We start from the raw sequence: 22542 nt of genomic DNA, 5'->3' as shown, positions 1-22542 counted from the left end.
TTTGGGTCTTCTTTATATCTTTGATTTCTTTCCTGATGTTTTCTCTCTCCATTCATTCATTCTTTCATCTTAAGCATGGTTATAACAACTAATTTAAAGTCTTTTTCTGACAATTGTAACATGTGTGTCATTTAGACAGTGGCATTTGATTTTCTTTTTCCTTGAAAATTGAGATATTCCTGGTTCTTCCTATGCCTAATAATTTTGCATTATATCCTGCACATTTTGATACTATGTTATCAGATTGTGGATATCTTTTAAACCCTAAACAGAAAGTTGATTTGTTTTAGCAGGCAGTTGCCTTAGGTAGAGTCAGGCCCCAGGTTCTGTGAGGACTGCCATTCCAAAGTCAGTTCAGTTTTCAGACATTTCCAGTCCTTTGTGCATGCTCCCCAGTGGCCGATCTGGATCTGGGGAAGTAGTCTACCCTGGAGCTCAGTTCTCAGTGCTCTGCTATTGAGGGTCAGATCCATGCATGTGTAGTTTAGAGGCAAGTAGAGGTGTTCATCCATTACTTTTGGGGACTACACTTGATCTCTCTCCTCTTTGCAATAAACTCAACATTTCCTAGCTCCCTGAAGCCTCCCTTCATAGTCTTCCAGCTACAAAGCTGGGGTTTTCTGTTTCCTTGCTCTGCTATTTACTTCTCTCAATTGTATCTGCATCCTGGTTCAAGCAATGATAGGAAACAGAGAGAAAAAAAGCCATTGGGATTGGCACCATACTCTTGGAACCAAAGCTCCTCAGATCAGAGAGAAGGGCTCCTCTCCCTCTGAGTTTAAGATGACTTCCCTGTGACCCCTGTCCTTGCTGTGTTGCTGCTGCTGCCATTGTCATAGTATTGCCTGGAAGGCTACGATAGGAGAGAAGTCAAATGAAGAAAAAGAGATATGGGTTTCCCCCATTGTTTCTGACCTTAGGAGCCCCTTTCTTTGGCAAGACACAGAGCACTTCTCTTAGAGTTCTTCCTGTTCTCTCTCTGTGTGCACTTCTGGATTTCAGGCTGCCTTTGAGTCTAGGCTGGGAGATACCAAAGTGAAATAAGGGTAAATTCAGTGCAGTTCAGGGGAACTTCAGATTCTCATCTTCTTCCCCAATCTGCTTGCTGTTATTTACTTTGAGGAGTCCTCAGGGAGCAGCTGCTTCATGCATTCTGTCCCAGATTCTGTGGGAATCTCTCTGTGGAGAGAGAGACAGAGTGGAATGTGCTTTCTCTACCTTCTTTAGAACCGAGCTTCTATTCTTATTTTTTTATCATTTTGTGCCTTCTACTTATTTGGCTTTAAATTCCTATATTTTTTCCCCTAGATTCTTAAGGTAGATAATTAGGTCACTGAATTTAAACCTTTCTTATATTCTTTTTATTTTTTAATTTTTAATTTTTTTTTATTTGAGAGAGAGAGAGAGTACACAAGTTGGGGCGAGGGGCAGAGGGAGAGGGAGAATCTTAAGCAGGCTCCATGCTAAGCATGGATGCAGGGCTTGATCCTACAACCACAACCCTGGGATCATGACCTGAGCCCAAATCAAGAGTGAGCCGCTCAGCTGACTGAACCACCCAGGCGCCCCTTAAACCTTGATTGTTTTCTAATGTAAGTATTTAAAGGAATGGTACCTCAGGACTTGAGTCCTGTTTCTAGGTAGTTTTCCTAGATCCTTCCTCCATGTGTCGGCTTCATCTGCCAGCTATAGCAGCAATGCCTGCCATCATAGCCACAACAGCATCTGGAGATAGAAAGGTATCATCTCTTTTATATGTCTCTCTTTTCGAGAAAGCAAACTTTTCTGGAAACCATAAAACAGGTTTCCCCTAGCGTCTCATTGACCCAGATTAGGTGATATGCCCATTCCTAAATCAGAATTACTTGCAGGTAGAATAGGATTACCATGACTGGTTTAGATTAATAATTTGGGGTTGAATGAATATTGAGAAGTCAAACTGTATGATCACTTAGGTGACAAGACTGCTAATAGGTGATGAATAAAAGCAAAGTTTAATGGATTAATCCAGTTCTAATGCAACCTACTGACCTGTCCAAATGGAGATATTCTACTTAGAATCCTGACAACTCCTTCTGCCATGTACTAGAGTCAGCCAAGTTGCATAGGAAAAGATAGCAGATGTTTACCTGCTGATAATTAGCTCAGACACTAGAGTTCCATGTGTTATATAAGCTGCCAACCAATGTCATTCTAGCCTTTAAATAAAAATAATCCTTCAGTTGTAGACAAACTAGTTAATCTGAGCTAAATTCAAATTCAAGTAAGATTAAGAGACCCAAATGAGATACATACATTAGGTAAAACTTCAGGAATCAACAATTAATTTTGCATATAGCTTTATACAAGGAAATACTTTGAATTCAAGATGGAAATTACAACTAATTTTAATATTATTTACTAGCCATCCAGGATTTGTCTATATGGTCCATCCAAATCTTCTTGTAAGGCTGCTAGTGTAGTCTCATCCTTGCCTGTCCTCAACGTTAGTGGAAAAGAGAACATTATTTGGGCTTACATTCAGTCGTCCTTTCACCAAACACTTGTCTGGATTTTATCTCCCAGGTCCTCCGCCTTTCAACAACATTCATTCCATAGGGTTTTTACTTCTACTTTTGCTAGAATATGAACTTTATTAGGGCAGGAATTATATAAAAGTAATCTCCTCTTTGTTTCCCCCAATGCTTTTTTTTTAAATTGTGGTAAAATATACATAAAATTTACCATTTTAACCATTTTTAAGTGTACAATTCAGTAGCATTAAATACATTCATAATGTCATATAACAATCATACTACCCATTTCCAGAACTTTTTAATCAACTCACACAGAAATTCTGTACTATTAAACAACTCCTCATCCTCTTCCCCCAACACTGATAACCACTAGTCTATTTTGTCTCTATAAATTTGCCTGTTCTACACACCTCATATAAATGGAATCGTACAATATTTCTTTTTTTGTGTTTGGTTTCCTTCACTTAGCATAAAAGGTTTTCAAGTTTCATCCATGTTGCAGCATTATCAAAGTTTCGTTGCTTTCTAAGGCTGAAAAATATCCATTATATACATATATCTCTCACATTTTGCTTTTCCATTGATCAATTAATGAACACTTGGTTATTTTCACCTTTTGGCTACTGTAATACTGCTATGATCAGGGTGTTCAAGTATCTGTCTGAGTCCCTGCTTTCAGTTCTTCTGGATATATACCTAGGAGTGGAGTTGCTCGATCATATGGTTATTCTATGTTCAGCTTTCTGAAGAGCTATAAAACTGTTTTCCACAGTGACTACACCATTTCACATTCCCATCAGCAATGCACAAGTGTTCTGATTTCTCCACATCCTTGCCAACATTTGTTACTTTTTGTATTTTTAATCAAAGCCACCTAAATGGGTATGAGGGGATATCTCATTGTAGTTTTCATTTGCATTTCCCTAATGATTAGTGGTGTTGAACATCTTTTCCTGTACTTATTGGCCATTTGTGTATCTTCTTTGGAGAAATATCTATTCGTGTCCTTTGCCCATTTTTGAAATGGATTGTTTGGGATTTTTGTTGTTGTTGTTGAGTTGCAGGGGTTCTTTATATATTCTGGATATTGATCCCTTATCAGATATAATTTGCAAATGTTTTCATTCTACAAGTAATTAAGTGCCTGTTATGGGTCAGGTACTGTGCCAGATGCCTCTGGAACACCAGTGAATGAGTCAGTTCATTCTTTCAAGAAACATAAAATAGCAGGGTCAACACAGAAGCAGATATAAGTGTCCGTTTGGTGGGGTAAAAAGTTATCACAATTCTTCTCAAATATGCAAAGGAAAATGGAGCTAATTTCTTATAACTGATGTTTTTACTTCTTGAATCTCCACCCCATTGGGTGGGTGGTGGTGGTAGTGGAAGGATTTAATTATTCATTTCATTTTAAGTTCAACTCCCTAACATGGCTATTCCTTGCTCTGCCCTTTTCTGCCATCTGGATACCTGGGAAGGGGGTTTCACTCACACTAGGTGAGGTAGTGCTATAGATTAGGTCTCAGTTGGGCTTGCTGTCCTTTTCTAGTCTCCAGTCTTCACAGTTGGTCTGCTGTTGTGCTTGCTCATCAAATTTATAGCAACCAATGATCTGTTCTTTTGACTAGGCGGGAAGCCAGTATCCCTTCCTTTGTGATTTGTCCCCACATCAGTTTTAACCACCCTGTAAGGTATGGCTGAGACTCCCAGCTGATTCTGGGCCCACTGGGTCCTGCAGCTCTTAGCTATAAGATCCACAAAGTTTGTGCAACAGTCCCAACTCTCCAGGTGGTGCAACCAGCTCTTTTCCAAGGTCCCCATTGGGCATGGAGATGTTAGCTGGTAGAGGCCCTTTGCCTAGCACTACAATGCCATTTTTACAATAGTTCAGTGTTGGAAAATAGGAAGTCTCTTCAGCAGTTGCTTTTCCAATGCAATCAATAGGAAGGGGGTGCAGTCCTCTCCCCTTTCAATCCCCTCTGGCATTTCTGCAGGGATTGGCTGCAGAGATGAAGGGACACCTGTGTCTGATCTCTTTGCCTCATCATTACCAGGGGCAAGAGGGCTTTTCATTTATCTCATGTCTTCTTTCTTCCCAAAGTATCATTCCTCCTCCTCCTCTTCTTTGGGACCATATTTGCAGCTTGATATTTTAAAAATATTTTGGGTAATAAATACCAGTAAGAACAGACTGCTATGTAACAAATAGAAGGGTGTGGTAGTGGTCCCCAGCCTACTCTCAGAGTGTTAGGGTAGGCTTCCTGGAAGAAGCCTAAGGTAAAATCTGAATACATAGGAGTTAAGTGCAGCAGATGTTAAGAGTTCAAAAGGAGCACATGCAAAGGCTGGAGGCAGGAGAACTTCTGAAAATTCAGAATATCTTTGGCATAGAGTATGAAGGCAATAGCAAGAGATAAAACTGAAGAGGTAAGCTGTGGTCAGATCATGAAGAGTCTCAAAAACTTTTAGGAGCTAACTGTATATTAAAAGCAATGGGAAGCGTATGTTTTGAGCAAGGAAGTGACATGATCAAGCATATGTTTTTGAAAGATCATTTTGGTTGAAAGAAATGGAAGCATATGAAGTCAAAGCTAAGTCACTTTGCTCCCCCTCACTCAGGGATTAGCTACCATCTCAAATTTTGTGGATGTACCAGAAAAGTATAGAGTTGGAGGGTCAGTCACATCACCATCTTTAAATATTGAAGAGATGCATTCTCAAGGAAGGCAAAGGATGAAGAAATAGAAGAGGGGATAGGTAATTACTAACGGCAGCCAAGGTCCTTCAGAGGTGAGAAGGAATGACGAGGGGCCAGCGAGACCCCTCTTTCATTCTGAAGATGGGAAATGATGGGCGAAGTGTAGATAGGTTGGCAAATTTGATGGCAGGGAGTTTTTTTAAGTTATTTTTCCCCCCTGTAATGCAGGAGGCAAAATCATAGCCATCTGCCCATGAAGAGGTGGCCAAGGAGTATAGTAAACATTGTTGGCTGACCCATTGTCATTCCCAATCCCCACCTGTCCTGCTGCTTCCCCTCTAGAGATTGAAAACCCATGCTTTCTGAAACACATTTGCAAAAAGGAAACATAGCAGAATTTTGCTGGGGATTCTTGGAAAGCTTTTACTTTTCCTAGTAAAGGAGATGGTCATTGCTGGAGCTCCACTTCCTTTTTCTTCCTGACTTGATCCTAGATGTTATTCCTGAAGCTCTCTTGCCTGATAAAATAAACATGAGGGAATGACCAAAGGGCAGAGACCACATCCAGACCAGTTGTTGTTCAGCTGCTGATTGACAGCCAGCATCAACTAACCTCCAGCTTTCTGGTTACAAAACCTTATTTGTTTAAACCATCAAAGGTGGATTTTGCATCCAGAATCATTCCTGATACAGGTAAGTTTAAGGACAATGATAAACGTGTGATCTGGTTTCATGTAAAGAGAGAACATAGGCTTATAGCTAATATTAAAGGCCAAGATGAAGTTAAATTCTTAAAAATACCAATTTCATTTGGGAGTATTCAACATCTGTGGGAATTAATCTAATAGGGGTGCTAATATCGTGCTAATTTTAAAAATCAAGGTTAGCCGAAATCATATTAATTCTCCATTTAAATAAACTAGCCCCTTCCACTCATTAGGTGACTTTTTAAAAAATGTTTTTAATGTTTATTTATATCTGAAGAAGAGAGATACAGAGCATGAGTGGGGTGGGGCAGAGAGGGAGACACATAATCCAAAGCAGGCTCCAGGCTCCAGGCTCCAAGCTGTCAGCACAGAGCCAGACACGGGGCTTGAACTCAAAAACCATGAGATCATGACCTGAGCCAAAGTCAGACACCCAACCGACTGAGCCACCCAGGCACCCCTAAGTAAGTGACTTTTATAAGTGCAAGATCACTCAAGTACACAGCAACAGTCTTAAAAGTTTCGTCATGAACTTAGATGATATGACTCATACCACCTTCTTGTGGAGAAATTCAGATTACTCACAATGCAGGGAATACAACCTTTTAAGGTTTATGGCAGCACCAAGTGAAGACAACTTCCCTCAGAACACTTGATTAAGATTCTGTCATTTTATTCACATAGTAACAACAAACTCTTTCAATAATTAAGCAATAATTCACAATACATATTTCTGAGGCATTTGCTGCTTTAATAGATGGCTTGTTCCTTTCTTTAATTATGAACAGAATGAGCCCAAATAAAGACTCCTACACTTTTAATAACTGAAAATATACAAAACCCTATATTCCTATTAACTACAGCTACAAAGTATAATCACTATCAGAAAATTCTGTAATTACAATTTATATTCACCTCTCTCCTTACCAATCTTATGTTATTAATATTCTAAGTAGAGCATAGTAATCCCATATTTGGGTCTGGAGTTACTCTAAGCACTATATATGGTTGGATTTTCTGATAATGCAATGTTTATACTTCACAAGAAACCCGCTCAAAGAAGTTTACTATGAGTCCCCTCTTCCCTTCTCCTGAAGACTTTCATTTCTGATGTTTGCTTTCCATATTGGGTAACTGTGGCACCACAAAAAACATTATAATGCATGTATTCTTGTAATAGTTTTATCAAGAATCTCTAGAAAAGGAAACGTTATGTTGTACACTGTCAGAATAATTTTAATAACATACAAGTCAGTCATTTTATTTTTAAACAAGAAATCTAATTGATTTAACTATGGGTAAAACTCAGTGGACTCTTAAATTTTTTTTTTAACGTTTTATTTTATTTTTGAGACAGAGAGAGACAGAGCATGAACGGGGGAGGGTCAGAGAGAGAGGGAGACACAGAATCTGAAGCAGGCTCCAGGCTCTGAGCCGTCAGCCCAGAGCCCGACGCGGGGCTCGAACTCACGGACTGTGAGATCGTGACCTGAGCTGAAGTCGGACGCTTAACCGACTGAGCCACCCAGGCGCCCCTCAGTGGACTCTTTAAATTGAAATTTGGTAATGTCTTCTTTTGTACCGGAGCATCAAAACCCAGGGTCTCATGTCCTGACAACCGGTCTACAAACAAGCCTTACTAAGCATGCATAAGACCCTGAAAAGGTTGTCTTGTGATGCCTGAAACATATTCACAGCTGATTTATGCCAGAAAGGGGGCCATGAAGAACAGTGAAGGATAGTGGTTAGTTGTTAAGGGTTTCCTTTTCCTTTTCCATGTAAGCTGTGGTACTTCTCCATCACACGCCACACTTGCTAATATTTGTATTGTATCAGTCTTAATGGGACAGTGTTTTCATCTCCCTTTTTTCATTTTAAGATGACCATGAACCTTATATGAGCACCCACAGATAGCTCTTTTTATTAGTAGAATGTTCCTTATGTAGAATGTTCCTAAGACATGTAGAGCCATCTTAATGTTTTCACGGGTTTATTTCCAAATTACATTGAAAAGGAAATTATTTATTTCCTACATAGGAAACTACTTAGTATCATCAATAGTATATAGGCTTTTGTGAATTTCCATAAGAGATTAAGTGTCTTTACTCATCTGCCTCCTAACAATGAACCTGGACATTTCAGCCTAGGTCTGAAGGTATCAATTCTTTTGAGTTTCCTCAATCCTATTCTCGTATTTTGAATCTGGTAAGAGAACAAATGGTAAAAAATTTTAAAATGCTCTAATCTTTGGTCTGAGAACTCCAATGCTCAAGTTATGGAATAGAAGAAAACACTTATCTTGATACTGATTCCTTCTCAACAGGGAAAATGTTTGTCTAAAAAGAAATATACTAGTTTATTACTTGTGTTAGTAATGGAAATAGAATATGTTTGGGAATATCTTTTCAAGCAAGAGCTGCCCTGGGGATGGAAATTTGAATTCAGCTTTAGAATCTCAAACATCTGGATTGACATTGCTTTCTGATAAGCAGAAAAGCAAACAATGTTGATAGAAGATATTCTACATTCTCTCCTGTAGCTCTTATGACTTTTGAAAGCAAACCAGTGCCCACTAAAAACTACTGAAATTCTAAAAGAGTGTGTGTGCTTTCTGTCTTATCCTGCTGACAAAGCTCTGAGCAAATGCTTTGATTCCCTTACAACACTGATGGGACTTTTTCTTTAGTGTGTCTTTTCCTATGTCTGAGAAGATTTGAGCTCTGACTAAAGGCTTTCCCACATTCATGACACTTGTAGGGTTTTTCCCCAGTGTGAGTTCTTCGATGCTGAATCAGGACTGCACTTCGGCTGAAAGCCTTCGCACACACATCACATGCATAAGGTTTCTCTCCACTGTGGATTCTATGATGTAGGATAAGGGCTGAGCTCTGACTGAAGACTTTGCCACATTCATCACACTTATGTTGTTTTTTTCCAGAAGGGCTTCTCTGTTTTCTTTCAAACCCATTATCTTGTTCACAAGCTCTTCTATACGTGAAACTCTGGGAAGCATTCATATGAAGGGTGTCAGAAATATTGTAAGGCAGTTCTATGGTTGGAGGAGTCTTTTGCCTCGAAGCTGAATTCACATTGATAGTTTTGCTCTCTTTAGCTGAAATAATATAGAGAAAAGCAATTTCACTCGTTCTCTTTTCAGAAAGAAAGGTAAATTGAATGATCCAAATGAAATATATATGGATTATTTATTAGCCAGCATGTTTGTAAAATAGCATCACAGTGTGGAAGATGAGGATGCTAAGACAGAACACATTGAGAACATCATAAAGCAAGAGGGAAAGCTTTACATACTGAGGAGACAGTCAACTATCAAGATGAAAAGCACCATGCAAAAAGTAGAATGGTGAGTAGAGGTAAAAAGATATATCAGAGACTGAAGAAAATCTGGAAGAAAAGAGACTACAAGATAAGGAATAATGGGAGAAGCAGAGAAACAAGCAGAAGAGGAGACAAATGTGGCAGTGGGTAGTAACAGACAAGACTTAGTGCAAGGGTCAACAGAGAAAAGTTTAATAATGAGGAATGGAATGAGGAAAGCCAAGGGTCAAAAATGAATACAGAAAATAAGCTCAAAAAATAAAAATTAGGGGGAAAAGGGGGGAGAATTACAGACTGAGATAACAGACACCTCAAACAAATCAAGGGTAGCACAAAGCACCCATTTATGAAAAACCTCTACTCTTGTATGTATTTTATAGTACTAGTTGAATGGCATTATTACTGGTTTAAATAGAAATCATTTTGTAAATGGTAAGGACTGTCTCAAATTCACTTCTGATACCTCAAACTCTAAAGTGACCTCAATGTCAAAATCCAAGGATGTCCACTCTTGTCACCTTCAGTTAACACAGTACTAGAAGTCCTAACCACAGCAATTAGACAACATAAAGTAATACAAGGCACCCAAATTGGTAAGGAAGTAAAACTCTTACTATATGCAGATGACACGATACTATATCCAGAAAACTCTAAAGACTCCACAAAAAACTACTAGAAGTGGTAAATTGAGTAATGTTGCAGTATACAAAATCAATGTACAGAAAGCAAAAAACGAAATTAAGAAAACAATCCCACTTACAATTGCACCAAAAACAATAAAATATCTAAAAATAAACTTAAAGAGGTGAAAGACCTATCCTCTGAAAACTATAAAACATTTGATGAAAGAAATTCAGGATTATGCAAAGAACTGGAAAGATACTCAGTGATCATGGGTTGGAAGAACAAATATTTTTAAAATGTCTATACTACCTAAAGCGATCTACAGATTTAATGCAATCCCTATGAAAATACCAACAGAACTAGAACAAATAATTCTAAAATTTGTATGGAACCATGAAAGACCTTTAATAGCCAGAACAATCTTGAAAAACAAAACAAAACAAAACAAAACTGGAGATATCACAATTCCAAAGTTCAAGTTATATTACCAAGTGACAGGAAAACAGTATGGTACTGGCATAAAGGAATGAAGCTGGACCACTTTATTACACCACACACAAAAATAAATTTGAATTCGATTAAAGACCTAAGTGTGAGACCCACAACCATAAAATTTTGAAGAGAACAAAGGCAGTAATCTGACATCAGCGATAGCAACATTTTTCTAGAAATATCTCCTGAAGCAAGGGAAATAAAAGCAAAAATAAACTCTTGAGGCTACATCAAAATGAAAAGTTTCTGCGCAGCAAAGGAAACAATCAACAAAACTAAAAGACAACCTACTGAATGGGGGACAATACTTGCAAATGACATACCCAATAAAGGGTTAGTATCCAAAATATATAACAAACTGATTCAACTCAATACCCAAAAAACAAATAATCCAATTGAAAAATTGTCTTTTGCCCAGAAGACATAAACAGACATTTCTCCAAAGAAGATATACAGATGGCCAACACACATGTGAAAAGATGCTTAACATCACTCATCATCAGGGAGATGCAAATCAAAACTACAATGAGGTATCTCACCTCACACCTGCCAGAATGGCTAAAATCAAAAACACAAGAAACAAGTGTTGGTGAAGATGTAGAGACAAAGAAACCCTCTTGCACTGTTGGTGGGAATGCAAATTGGTTCAGCCACTGTAGAAAATAGTATGGAGGTTCCTTAAAAAGTTAAATGTAGAACTAGCCTATTATCCAGCAAATGTACTAGTGAGTATGTACTCAGAGAATACAAAAACACTAATTCAAAGGATACATGCACCCCTATGTTTAAAGTAGCATTATTTACAATAGCCCAAGTATCCATCAATAGATGAGTGGATAAAGAAGATGTATACACACACACACACACACACACACACACACACACACACACACAAATAAAATTATTCAGCCAAAAAAGAATGAAATTTTCCCATTTGCAACAACATGGATGGAGCTAGACAGTATAATATAAAGCGAAATAAGTCAGTCAGAGAAAGACATGATTTCACTCACATGTGGAATTAAAAACAAAACAAATTAGCGGGGGGGGGGGGAGAGAGAGAGAGAGAGAGAGAGAGAGAGAGAGAGAGAGGCAAACCAAGAAACAAACTCTTAACTATAGAGAACTATAGAGAACTTACCAGAGGGGAGGAGGGTGGGGGAATGGGAGAAAAAGGGGATGGGGATTAAGGAGTACACTTATCATGATGAAAGATAAATAAAAAACAAAACAAAAAATGTAGAAAAGGCCTCTGTGAGGACATTCGGAGGTAGAACATAGTCCTTGCCAACTCTGAGATCCTAAAACCTGGCTTTAAGGCTAATTAATTTTGTAGTCACTGCCACAAAAAGCTGCTGAAGCAGGGATGGTTCCCTCTTGATCCTGATGGAGTGTGAACAGACTTTCATTTTTCTCTTAGTTAAGCCAACACAACTGCTAGACTGGAGGTGTTAAGTCCCCGGCACAAGCCTCTTGGGAGCGGGTACTTATCCAGTAAGAGAAATATTTTCTAAATCTCTATATTTCTGTATTTTATTTTTCCTATATTTTCTTATTAAAATTCTCTTGGAAAAACTCTAACCTTACTTAGCTGATCAAACCCCATAGAATAAGGAAGCCGTGCTGGGGGGAGAAGGGGAGATACTCCCAGTTGGGGTTTCCCTTTTCATTTCTGACTCCCATTTTATCCAGCATGATCATCTAGAAGGAAGGTCTCTGCTTAGATGTCACTCATCAAAGAGGGCTTCTCCACCACTTTATTTAATAAGACTCTGTCCCCACTTTATTTGATAATACTTATCCCCCTCATTTTGCTTTGGTTTTTCTTTCCATAGCACTTATTTTTTTAGTATCTGCAATGGAAAAGCTATGCTAGCCATTTTGAAGCACTTTTGTAAAAGGTGATGCAAAGAATTCCTCTCAAAGCTAGAGCAAACAATCCTAAAATTTATATGGAACCACAAAAGACCCCAATAGCCAAAGTAGTGTTGAAAAAGAAAACCAAAGCGGGAGGCATCACGATCCCGGACGTTAGCCTCTACTACAAAGCTATAATCATCAAGACAGTGTGGTATTGGCACAAAAACGAACACATAGACTACTGGAATAGAATAGAGAACTCAGAGATGGACCCACAAATGTATGGCCAACTAATCTTTGACAAAGCAGGAAAGAGTATCCAATGGAAAAAAAGACAGTCTGTTTAACAAATGGTGCTGGGAGAACTGGACAGCAACATAAAGAAGAATGAAACTGGACCACCTTCTTACACCACACACAAAAATAAACTCAAAATGGATTAAAGACCTAAATGTGAGTCAGGAAACCATCAAGACCCTAGAGGAGAAAACAGGCAACAACCTCTTTGACCTCAGCCACAGCAACTTCTTACTTGACACGTTTCTGAAGGCAAGGGAAATAAAAGCAAAAATGAACTACTGGGACCTCAACAAGATAAAATGCTTCTGCACTGCAAAGGAAACAATCAACAAAACTAAAAGGCAACCAACAGAATGGAAGAAGATATTTGCAAATGACATATCGAATAAAGGGTTAGTATCCAAAATCTAGAAAGAACTTACCGAAACCAACACATGAAAAACAAATAACCCAGTGAAGAAATGGGAAGAAGACATGAACAGACACTTTTCCAAAGAAGACATCCAGATGGCTAACAGACACATGAAAAGATGCTCAACATCACTCGTCAGAGGAAAACAAATCAAAACCACATTGAGATATTACCTCACACTGGTGAGAGTGACTAAAATTAACAACTCAAGAAACAAAAGATGTTGGTGAGGATGTGGAGAAATGGGAACCCTCTTGCACTGTTGGTGGAAATGTAAACTGGTGCAGCCACTCTGGAAAACAGTGTGGAGGTTCCTCAAAAAATTAAAAATAGAACTACCCTATGACCCAGCAATAGCACGACTAAGAATTATCCGAAGGAAAAAAAAAATAAAAATAAAAATAAAAATAAACAATTATCCAAAGGATACAGCAGTGCTGATTCATAGGGGCACATGTACCCCAATGTTTATAGCAGCACTTTCAACAATAGCCAAATTATGGAAATAACCCAAATGTCCATCAACTGACGAATGGATGAAGAAGATGTGGCTTATATATACAGTGGAATACTACTTGGCAATGAGAAAGAATGAAACCCTGCCATTTGCAGCAACGGGGATGGAACTGGAGGGTATTACGCTAAATGAAATAAGTCAGTCAGAAAGACGATATCTTATATTTTCACTCATGTGGAACTTGAGAAGCTTAACAGAAGACCATGGGAGAAGGGAAGGGGAAAAACAGTTTCAAACAGAGAGGGAGGCAAACCCATTAAGAGACTCTTAAATACAAAGAACAAACGGAGGATTGATGGGGGGGGGGGGCGGGGGGAAAGGGGAAATGGGTGATGGGCTTTAAGGAAGGCACTTGTTGGGATGAGCACTGGGTGTTGTATGTAAGTGATGAATCGCAGGAATCAACCTCCAAAACCAAGAGCACACTGTATACACTGTACATTAGCTAACTTGAAAACAAATTATATTAAAAAAAATAATAAAATAAATAGAAAATTACTTCTGTTAACAAATACCAAAAAAAAAAAAAAAGTGATGCAAGGAGCAACAGAGGCCAGTTTAGCATGTGAGGGAGAGAAAAATATTCAAATTCGAGTCACCACAGGAGGGCAAAGTCATCTTAGCAGCAATATGGCAATTATAGTACTAGACGTCACCAGTAACCAAACAAGAAGAAACAGAATATGATGAGGTAGACTGTGACTTTATGGTCCCTCAGAAGGGCCCTTAGGAGCTGCCTGAAGGTAAAACATCTGAGAACAAGGCCAGGTTGGTGCCCTGTGGACCAACAGTGTTTGCTCCTGCTTCAGTTAGAGTAGCTGTGTTTTCATCTGTTTTACACGCTGGAACTCCATGTAAAATTTCATTTGAGAAAAGGGTCATGCTTCTTTTTCTTTTTAATGTTTATGAGGTGGGAAAGAGAGGGATGGAGAGAGAGACAGAGAGCACGTGGGGGAGGAGCAGAGAGAGAGAGGGACAGAGGATCCAAAGCGGGCTCTGCGCTGACAGCAACAAGCCTGATGGGGAGCTCGAACTCACAATTGTGAGATTATGACCTGAGCCAAAGTCAGATGCTCAACCAACTGAGCCACCCAGGAGCCCCAAAAAGGGTCATGATTCTTAAAGAAAGGTTTGAAAATCCCATGGAGATGATGTCAAGGATTTAAAAATCTGAAAGATATTACAAGACTCTATGAGTAAGAAACAAGAACAAAATACTGAGAGTGATCATTAGCACAACATATAATGGAAGTTCCCACGTGAAGAAGAGGCAGGAGGGGAGATCTGAGACCTCTTACAGAGAGCAGCTGAGATGTGTGTGGGCAGGTGAGAGGCCACCTTTTCCTCCCACCATGAACTGAATCCTGCCCCTCACCTTTTTGTCTTGAGTGAAACTCCCGTGATGTTAATGGCAGCTGCTTCTTAATGGGCTTGATCTGGCTATTTGGTGATTCCCGATGAATTTCCCAAGGTGTCAACTTCTCTGCAAGCATGTCCTCATTTTGTCCAAAAAACACCTGAAAGCAGTTAGGCATACCTGAGGCTGAAGAAGAGACCCACGTTGGGACTTTGAAATAAAATAGCAGAGAAAAAACTATGTAGAAATATCCTGGGATGCAGGAAAAGGGAGGAAGAAAGCACAGCCGTGTTCAGTTTTCTGGCACAGCTGGGAGTACATTCACCACCCAACATGTTTAGCGTGTTCAGTGGGAGTACAATTTGAGAGCTCTACCCCAATAATGGCCCAGAGCTTCTAACCCAGCCTGGTTGTCCATCCATGCCTGATGCCTTTTTACCTGCTCAGTTGGCCCGTCAAGCTCTTTCTCCAGCTCCTCCAGCATAGTCACGGCTTGCTCTCCGTTCTCGGGCCGGTGCTCTCGCAGCCAGGCCTGCAGCTCCTCAGGCAGGATGGCCAGGAACTGCTCCAGCACCAGCAGCTCCAGGATCTGCTCCTTGGAGTTCACCTCGGGCCTCAGCCACTGATGGCAAAGCTCCCGGAGCCGGTTCAGAGCCTCCCGGGGCCCAGGCGACTCCTGGTAGCCAAAGTGCCTGAACCGCTGGTGGAAGGTCTCTGGGCTGCAGGAGGTGCTCCAGGGGAGGCTGGGGTCCAGATCACAGATCTGCTCTTCCTCTTCCATCTTCACTATCACAATGCTGTCAGACTCCTCTGAAGGTTGTGGATGGAGTGAGGACTTTCTCAATTTTGCAGACATTTGGACTGGAAATAAATAAGTAGGCTTTAATCTTCAGGGAGGTGAGCTTTCCTTAAGGACACTCCTTAAATACGATTAAACAAACAGGTGGAAACAAGACACAGACACGTTTCTTAGAAATACAACACTGGGGGCACCAGCCTCAGTAGGTTAAGCCTCTGATTCTTGATTTCGGCTTAGGTCATGATTTCAGGTTCGGTTTGTGAGATCAAGGCCTGCAGAGTTGGCTTGGGATTCCCTCTCTCCCTCCCTTTCTCTCTGCCCCTCCCCCATGCGTGCTCAAAATAAACAAACTTTTTTTTTTTTTAATTTAAACACAAAGAAACATAACACTGTTACAGAAAGTACTGCCCTTAATCTTAACATAAACCATGCTTTCAAAGAATACTTCCTTAAGAGAATTGAAGAGCTAAGATGGCATTAATTCATATGCATGAGTAATTCCCAATTTATTCTGAAAATCTTGCACATAAGGCTGACTAAATATCACAATAAGAGATCAGCCAGGATTGTGCAGGAACTCCTGGAGAACAGAAACAAGGGAAGCTTGAGAAAAATTATGACTCTGGGGCAGGCTCAAACAGCCAATTAATTTTTTCTAGCCTGTTGCAAAGAGCATTAAGAAATAGTCTCATGAGAGAAGTATTCATGTGGATTTCTTTTCAACACTTACTATTAAACAGTATTAAATAAAACATTAAGTTTAATACTATTGAACAGCATTAAAACAATCTATTTTGACATTAAAGGAACTATTTAAAAGAAAAAGTAATTGTACATTCCCTAATCTTAATGTGCTTCTATTTTTTCATATTCACTTCTACTTCCCATCCATAACATCTGCATTATTTACCTATCTCTTTAGTGTAGAATATTTAGGTTGTGTCTAAGTTTGACTACCATAAATAATGATGGGAGGCACATTTTCAGGAATATATTTTTCTCCTTTCAAATTATTCAAGGATATCCCAAGGACTTGGCTTGCTGGGGTCAAAGGAGAGCGGCAAATGTCTTGCTCGGTACTATAAAATGAATTACTAAAACGATTGTTCACCAATTCACAATGTCGACAGCAACTCAGTGATGTAATTTCTCCAGGTGTCATGAGCTTGTCAGCAGGAAGGGGGTGGAAAGACAGTTCTAGCACTATATGCATCACTGATCACTGATGGCTGATTACAAAATCTTATAGGTGACCCGATTTTTCTTTTTTATGCAGTTGACCTGAACAAGACCCGTGGCTTCTTAAAACTCTAGCAGGTGAGAGACAACGTTACGAAGTAAATAGAAGAACGTTATATACACTGACTGCTATGCAGCAAATGATAACAGCTGACACAGAGTATTAACCATGTGCCGAGCACTGTTCTCAGCACCTTAAAGAGAAACTCCTTTAAACCTTCTCAAAAGTCCTGTACGCTTACTTCCATGCCTGCCTTGTAGATGAGGAACCTGCCAAGCTCAGGTAGAGTGACCACGGGCAAGGGGGCAGGGATGGGGCCTGATTCCGGGCCATCCACTTACCCACAGTGCTGCGTGGTCAAGAGGCAGGGGGCAGGGGTCCGGGTGCCGAGAAGGAGCAGCAGACCCAGATGCTCCTGCGCCGGGGGGAGAATCTAAGGTCGAGACCTGGGCGGCGGGAAAGGTTGAGGCCATGAGTTCGGACGCCGTCTGGGAGCGTTACATTGAGGGACTCTAAACTAAAAGCCTCTGGAAGTCACGGAGAGAGTGGCGGCCGGCACGCATTCTGCCTCTTCAGCACCTGCAGCCGCGGGCCACCTCCACAGCTGCTCTCGGCGCTACACAGGAGACTGGGAGACCGAACCGCCAACACACGCGCGGGCCTGTGACCAACGGGCTCCCTCCCTGGAGGGGAGGCTTCGCCGAGAGCCCGGAAAGCGGGGTGCTACGGCGGAGGACCGACGCTCACGCCAGCACCCCTCCTCCAGCGGGGCCGAGTCGCCGCAGGTTGGCGCCGGAGGGTCTCCGGACGCGTAGCCCACCTGCCCCACCCCGCCCACGCCTCTCCCGCGCGGGGCCCCGGCCCCGCGAGACCGCGGGCCGCGCGCGGGCGTTGAGGACGCTGCGCGGAGGCCAGGTGAGCGCGCGCCGGCGGGGAGCCGAGAGGGTTCGGCTGTGGCGGCAGGCGCCGCGGGGCTGCACCGGGAGGACTAGGGGAGGGGGGGTCCCGGCGCGCGGCTAGGGGGCCTCGAGGTGCAGGACAGGCTAAGGGCCGAGGGAAACGCCGGGGGGTGACAGGAGCGGGCGTGAAGAGGGGTTGGGCGGCGGGACGGGCTGGGAGGGCGGCCTCAGGGTGTCGTCGAGGTCCGCGCCACCTCCTCCCAAACCCCGGGTGAGGACGCCTCTCCATGCAGCCTAGGGGTTCAGAGGGGGCCTCGGCTCTCACCTCCCGACGGGGAAGAGCGACCCCGCGTTTTCCGGAAGATGCCGGGAAAGCGCCCGGTCGGAAGCTGCTTCCGGTCCTCGCGGCTGGGTTGGGAGCCGGCCCGGGTTGAGGGAGCGGTTGCCATGGAGACGAGTCGCCGCCGCAGGAGGCTTTTGGTGAGGCGACTTCCGAGTTAGCGGAAGGGGATAACCCCGACGGTTGGGAATGCGACTGCTCCGCCTCCCGGTTCACAAAACCCGGGTGGTTGTTTTTCAGAGTGCTTCTAACTTAGGTTATTCCATTTACTTTTTCATTAACCCGGTAAAGTTATTCCCACTTAACAAGAAATAAGTCCAAAGGTTTCGTGACTAGCCCAAGATCACAGAGAGGAAAGACTCCTTAGCTTTCTGCCTTTCAGTTCAACCTGCCTCTAATACCATCCGCGCTACTGGGGTTGGTTGTACTCCAAGTAGTACTGTTTTAAGGAAAAGATTTGACGCCACCCCCGCCCCCACCCCGCTCTTTCACGGGAGAACCGAATGGCCCTTAAAAAGGGGACAACCCGGGGCGCCTGGGTGGCGCAGTCGGTTAAGCGTCCGACTTCAGCCAGGTCACGATCTCGCGGTCCGTGAGTTCGAGCCCCGCGTCGGGCTCTGGGCTGATGGCTCGGAGCCTGGAGCCTGTTTCCGATTCTGTGTCTCCCTCTCTCTCTGCCCCTCCCCCGTTCATGCTCTGTCTCTCTCTGTCCCAAAAATAAATAAAAAACGTTGAAAAAAAATTTAAAAAAAAAAAAGGGGGACAACCCACCTACACACATATTTTGGCACCAATATATACGTATATATTTCCTCAGATAACCTTTTAAGTAAATTTAAAAATGTGAGGCCACAACCCCACATATTGGCTTCCTCTTCCACCTACTTTCCATAGGGACTCTTGGAAAATGTAGTTGTAGAGGGAAGTAGGGAATTAGGGAGAGAACAGAGACGCTTGAAAACCACTTGGTAATAAACAGCAATAAGGAAAAAAAACCCACACCTTTTGGGATGACCCCCCCCCCCCCCCCCCCCCGCGCCAAGTATGCCCTTACCAGAGTCCGAAATGATGAGAGAAAAGGCTGCTTTATTCCACCTGTACCAGACCTAAGGGTTAGGGGAGAAACTTGTCGCTTAGTTAATCTACAATGACATTAAATTTGAAGAAATTCTTGCACCAATAGGGGACTTTCACAGGATAAGAAAATTTGTTGAGGCAGCTACTAATACAAATAGCAAGACAGTCCAAAAGTGCAGAAGGGAATGTGTTCACTCTGATGGTGGGTAGGTTAAGTTAGTCAAGGCAATGAGGCATCTGAAACAGGAGCAGTCAATTTCGGACAGTGGTGTGAAGTCATAGAAGGTAGTTTAAGGAGAAAATGGACAGTAATTGAAGGCTGCAAAGAGAACAAGGAACTATTCTTGGGTTTGAATTCTACCAAATATCCAGATCATCCCAGAATATGAAGCTAAGAAAAAAGTAAAAGAGTGTTTATGAAAAGTTTCATAGTGTAAGGGGAGCCTGGGTGGCTCAGTTGGTTAAGCCTTATACTTCAGCTCAGGTCATGGTGTCATGGTTGGTGAGTTGCGGGGTTGGTGAGAGCCCCGCATCTGGCTCTCTGCACTCAGGCTTTCTGCTGTCAGTGCAGAGCCTGCTTCGGATAGAGTGGAAAGTTAGAAATAAGGTCCTAGTAGAAAGATCATCTGCTAAGTACCAGATGCGTGATACTCACTGAGAATTCAAACGTCAGACACAGATTTTTGCTCTTTAGGAACTGATAGGCTAATAAAGAAGAATGGTATATAGATTGACTATTTTAAACAACATGGTAGCTGTTCTGATGGAGCTAACTACAGGATACTATAAAAGCACAAAGAAGGTGTTGGGGGGAGGGTGGAGAGAGTGGGATTGGAGTTGTTGGGGAAAGCTGAGTGCCATGTAGTCGAAACTGAGGGACCAGTGAAATTTTATATTTGCTGGGATTGAAGGATGGCAGGCCATGAGTGGCTAAGGATGAGGATGAAGAAATAAGAAGTTTCAAAAGATGTGGCAGGCCAGGTAAAAGGCTATGAACTAAAATTTTAATCAGGGTCTTCTGAAGTAAAGTCTGCCTGAGTAGTAAAGAAACTTCAGGTTTCTGAAGTAAAGGTTGCCTGAGATTCTTAGCATAAACCATTTTACCAAACATTCTGAAGATGCTCAGACAACCCAAAGATAATATACACCTTCCCAGTATGCATTCCTTGATGATCAATAAGGACTGGGTTCTAACTCCCATTCCCCAGTGAATGATCTGCTGCTGAATAAAGTTTGAGCTTTAAGTGAAGATTTTTCAAGAAAATGTCCCCAAACTGAAAGACGAGTATTCACAGATTAAAAGGGCCAGCCCTTTGCATGCACCACACAAGGGATGAAGACCTGTATCATTCTGGAATTTCTTAAAATACAGGACAAATTTGAGATCCTAAAAGCTTCCAGAATCTAAGGAGCTGCAAGCTAAAATTTGAAAAACAAGAAGATTATTAGACTTCTCAGTCTAGAAGATAATGAACAATGCCATCAAAATCTTGAGGAAAATTAATTTCCAAATTAAACACAGCTGAATCAGATTCAAAGTAGGAATAAGGACATTTTCAGACATGCTAAGTGTTAAAAAAAAAAAAAGTTCCCTCCCATGCATCCCTTCTCAGGAGGCTACTGGAAGTCTGCCCTAAAGAGAGAGTAATCCAAGTAAGACAACACGGATAGGGGATTCAACATAGTAGGTAATGAGGGAAATTCTTGAGAGGGTGATAAAGGAGATCCCAGGAGACAGATTTGGAGTTAAGAAGTAGAGGGATGGAGTGCTCAAGGCACATGCCTCAATGGGGGAATAATAGTGCAGATAGAGTACTGGGTATGTTTGTTATATTCCAATGCTGAGAGATTGATACTTCAAGTTGAAAGTTAGTGATTCTGGCAGGATAAGTGATTAATAGAAGACGAAGCAAAGGGCAGAAGCAGGACCCATTTATCATTAAGTTCAGGCAAACAGAATGGTGTGCAAGAAATTTAGGGTACATTAGAAGGCTTAGCTATGGATAATGCTTACATAGTCATTATAATATGAACACTTAAATTTGATCTAACCAAGTATATTGGGAGGTTTGGGGGAAAGGGAGGAATGATAATTCTGTGTATGAGGGAAGTGTGGCTGCATAAGAGAGCTAAATCCTTATATTTCATAATATGAACTTAATATGTAAAAGTGAAATATGAAAATAAATAGCTGTCTTAAATTATTTAGAACGTGTAAGTAAATCCCCATAGAAACAGCTATAAGAGTAGAAAGGGGATGTAGTCCTGCAAAGCAGGACTTAGTGGTGGAGGGCGGAGGGGACTGCTCTTGTCCATTCTAGGTCTTCTAGACCAATTTGAATTTTTAATTACATATACTATAACATCAATTATAGAGAATAAACTATAATTGCACCTCCTGTTCCCTTTAAGCCTTTTTTATTAAGTTTATTTATTTTTGAGAGCGAGAGAGCAAGTGAGCAGGGGAGGGGCAGAGAGAAAGGGACAGAGAGAATCCCAAGCAGGCTCCACGCTGTCATCACAGAGCCTGATGGCAGGTCTCTAACAAATGAACTGTGAGATCAGGACCTGAACCAAAACCAAGAGTCAGACACTTAACCAGATGCTTAACCGATTGAGCCATCTAGGTGCCCCAAAAGGTTATTTATTTTTGAGACAGAGAATGAGCAGGGGAGGGGCAGATAGAGAGGGGGACAGAGGATCCAAACAGGCTCTGAGCTGACAGCGGAGAGCCTGATGTGGGGCTCGAACTCACAAACCATGAGATCATAAGCTGAGCCAAAGTCAGACACTTAACCGACTGAACCACCCAGGTGCCCTCCCTTTAACCCTTGTATAAAGAAGCTTCCACCCTTATCCATTCACTGTCTTCCCTACTGCCATATATGATTAACTTTCATCCTTCTCAGCATTTCACATTATTTACAACAGTACTTCTTCCCCTTTGAATTTTGTCCTTCATTACTCCTCTGTCCTTCTAAACACAGTGGTTCTTCTTGTTCTGCAATCCCACATACAATTAGTGTTCTTGTTCTGTCTTTGGTTCCTGCACTTTTCATGTTATAGGCTCTCTTTGGGCCAGCTCATGTACTTCCACCTATAAGCCTTTAATTACCAACCCTGAACTAACGAGTACCAATTTATATCTTGAGACCGATCCTCTTCTTGAGCCTCTTCCCCATAGAGGTGACTTTATGAAACATGACTACTTGTTTGTTTCACAGGCACCTTAAACTAAATGTGAGTTCTTCTTCACTTCCTCTACACTCGCCTCTTTTTCCTCCTTTTCTCCTGGACTAGTACCACGATCCCCCCAGTAGAAATCTGGGATCTTCCAAGATGTGTCTCTTTCACTCATGTACATGTCA

The 22542-nt window shown here is 41.7% G+C and overlaps 1 protein-coding gene and 1 long non-coding RNA gene across 4 annotated transcripts in view; one reads left to right on the top strand and one right to left on the bottom strand.

The window, feature by feature from the left end:
- Positions 1–7894: 7894 nt before the first annotated feature.
- Positions 7895–17752, bottom strand: ZNF396 (zinc finger protein 396). The gene is made up of 4 exons (XM_049620204.1): positions 17200–17752; positions 15259–15680; positions 14838–14979; positions 7895–9033 (listed from the first exon to the last, which is right to left on the bottom strand). Exons 2-4 carry the CDS (start codon positions 15673–15675, stop codon positions 8579–8581), a joined length of 1014 nt encoding a protein of 337 aa, XP_049476161.1. The 5' UTR covers positions 15676–15680; positions 17200–17752; the 3' UTR covers positions 7895–8578.
- LOC125914674 (uncharacterized) overlaps positions 14451–22542 on the top strand; it is a 71865-nt gene continuing 63773 nt past the window's right edge. The window contains exons 1-3 of one of the 3 annotated variants that reach the window (XR_007455385.1): positions 14451–14788; positions 16638–16773; positions 16895–16935. This is a non-coding gene — a long non-coding RNA (uncharacterized LOC125914674). Of the gene's footprint in view, positions 14789–15627; positions 15717–16637; positions 16774–16894; positions 16936–22542 lie in introns of those variants that run through there. The other 2 variants (XR_007455384.1, XR_007455386.1) reach the window with 2 other exon arrangements.

Source organism: Panthera uncia (genome assembly GCF_023721935.1).
Source record: "Panthera uncia isolate 11264 chromosome D3 unlocalized genomic scaffold, Puncia_PCG_1.0 HiC_scaffold_8, whole genome shotgun sequence".
Classification (NCBI taxonomy): Eukaryota; Metazoa; Chordata; class Mammalia; order Carnivora; family Felidae; genus Panthera; species Panthera uncia.
Note: the sequence above shows the minus strand (reverse complement) of the source record. Positions and strands in the feature narration are given on the sequence as shown.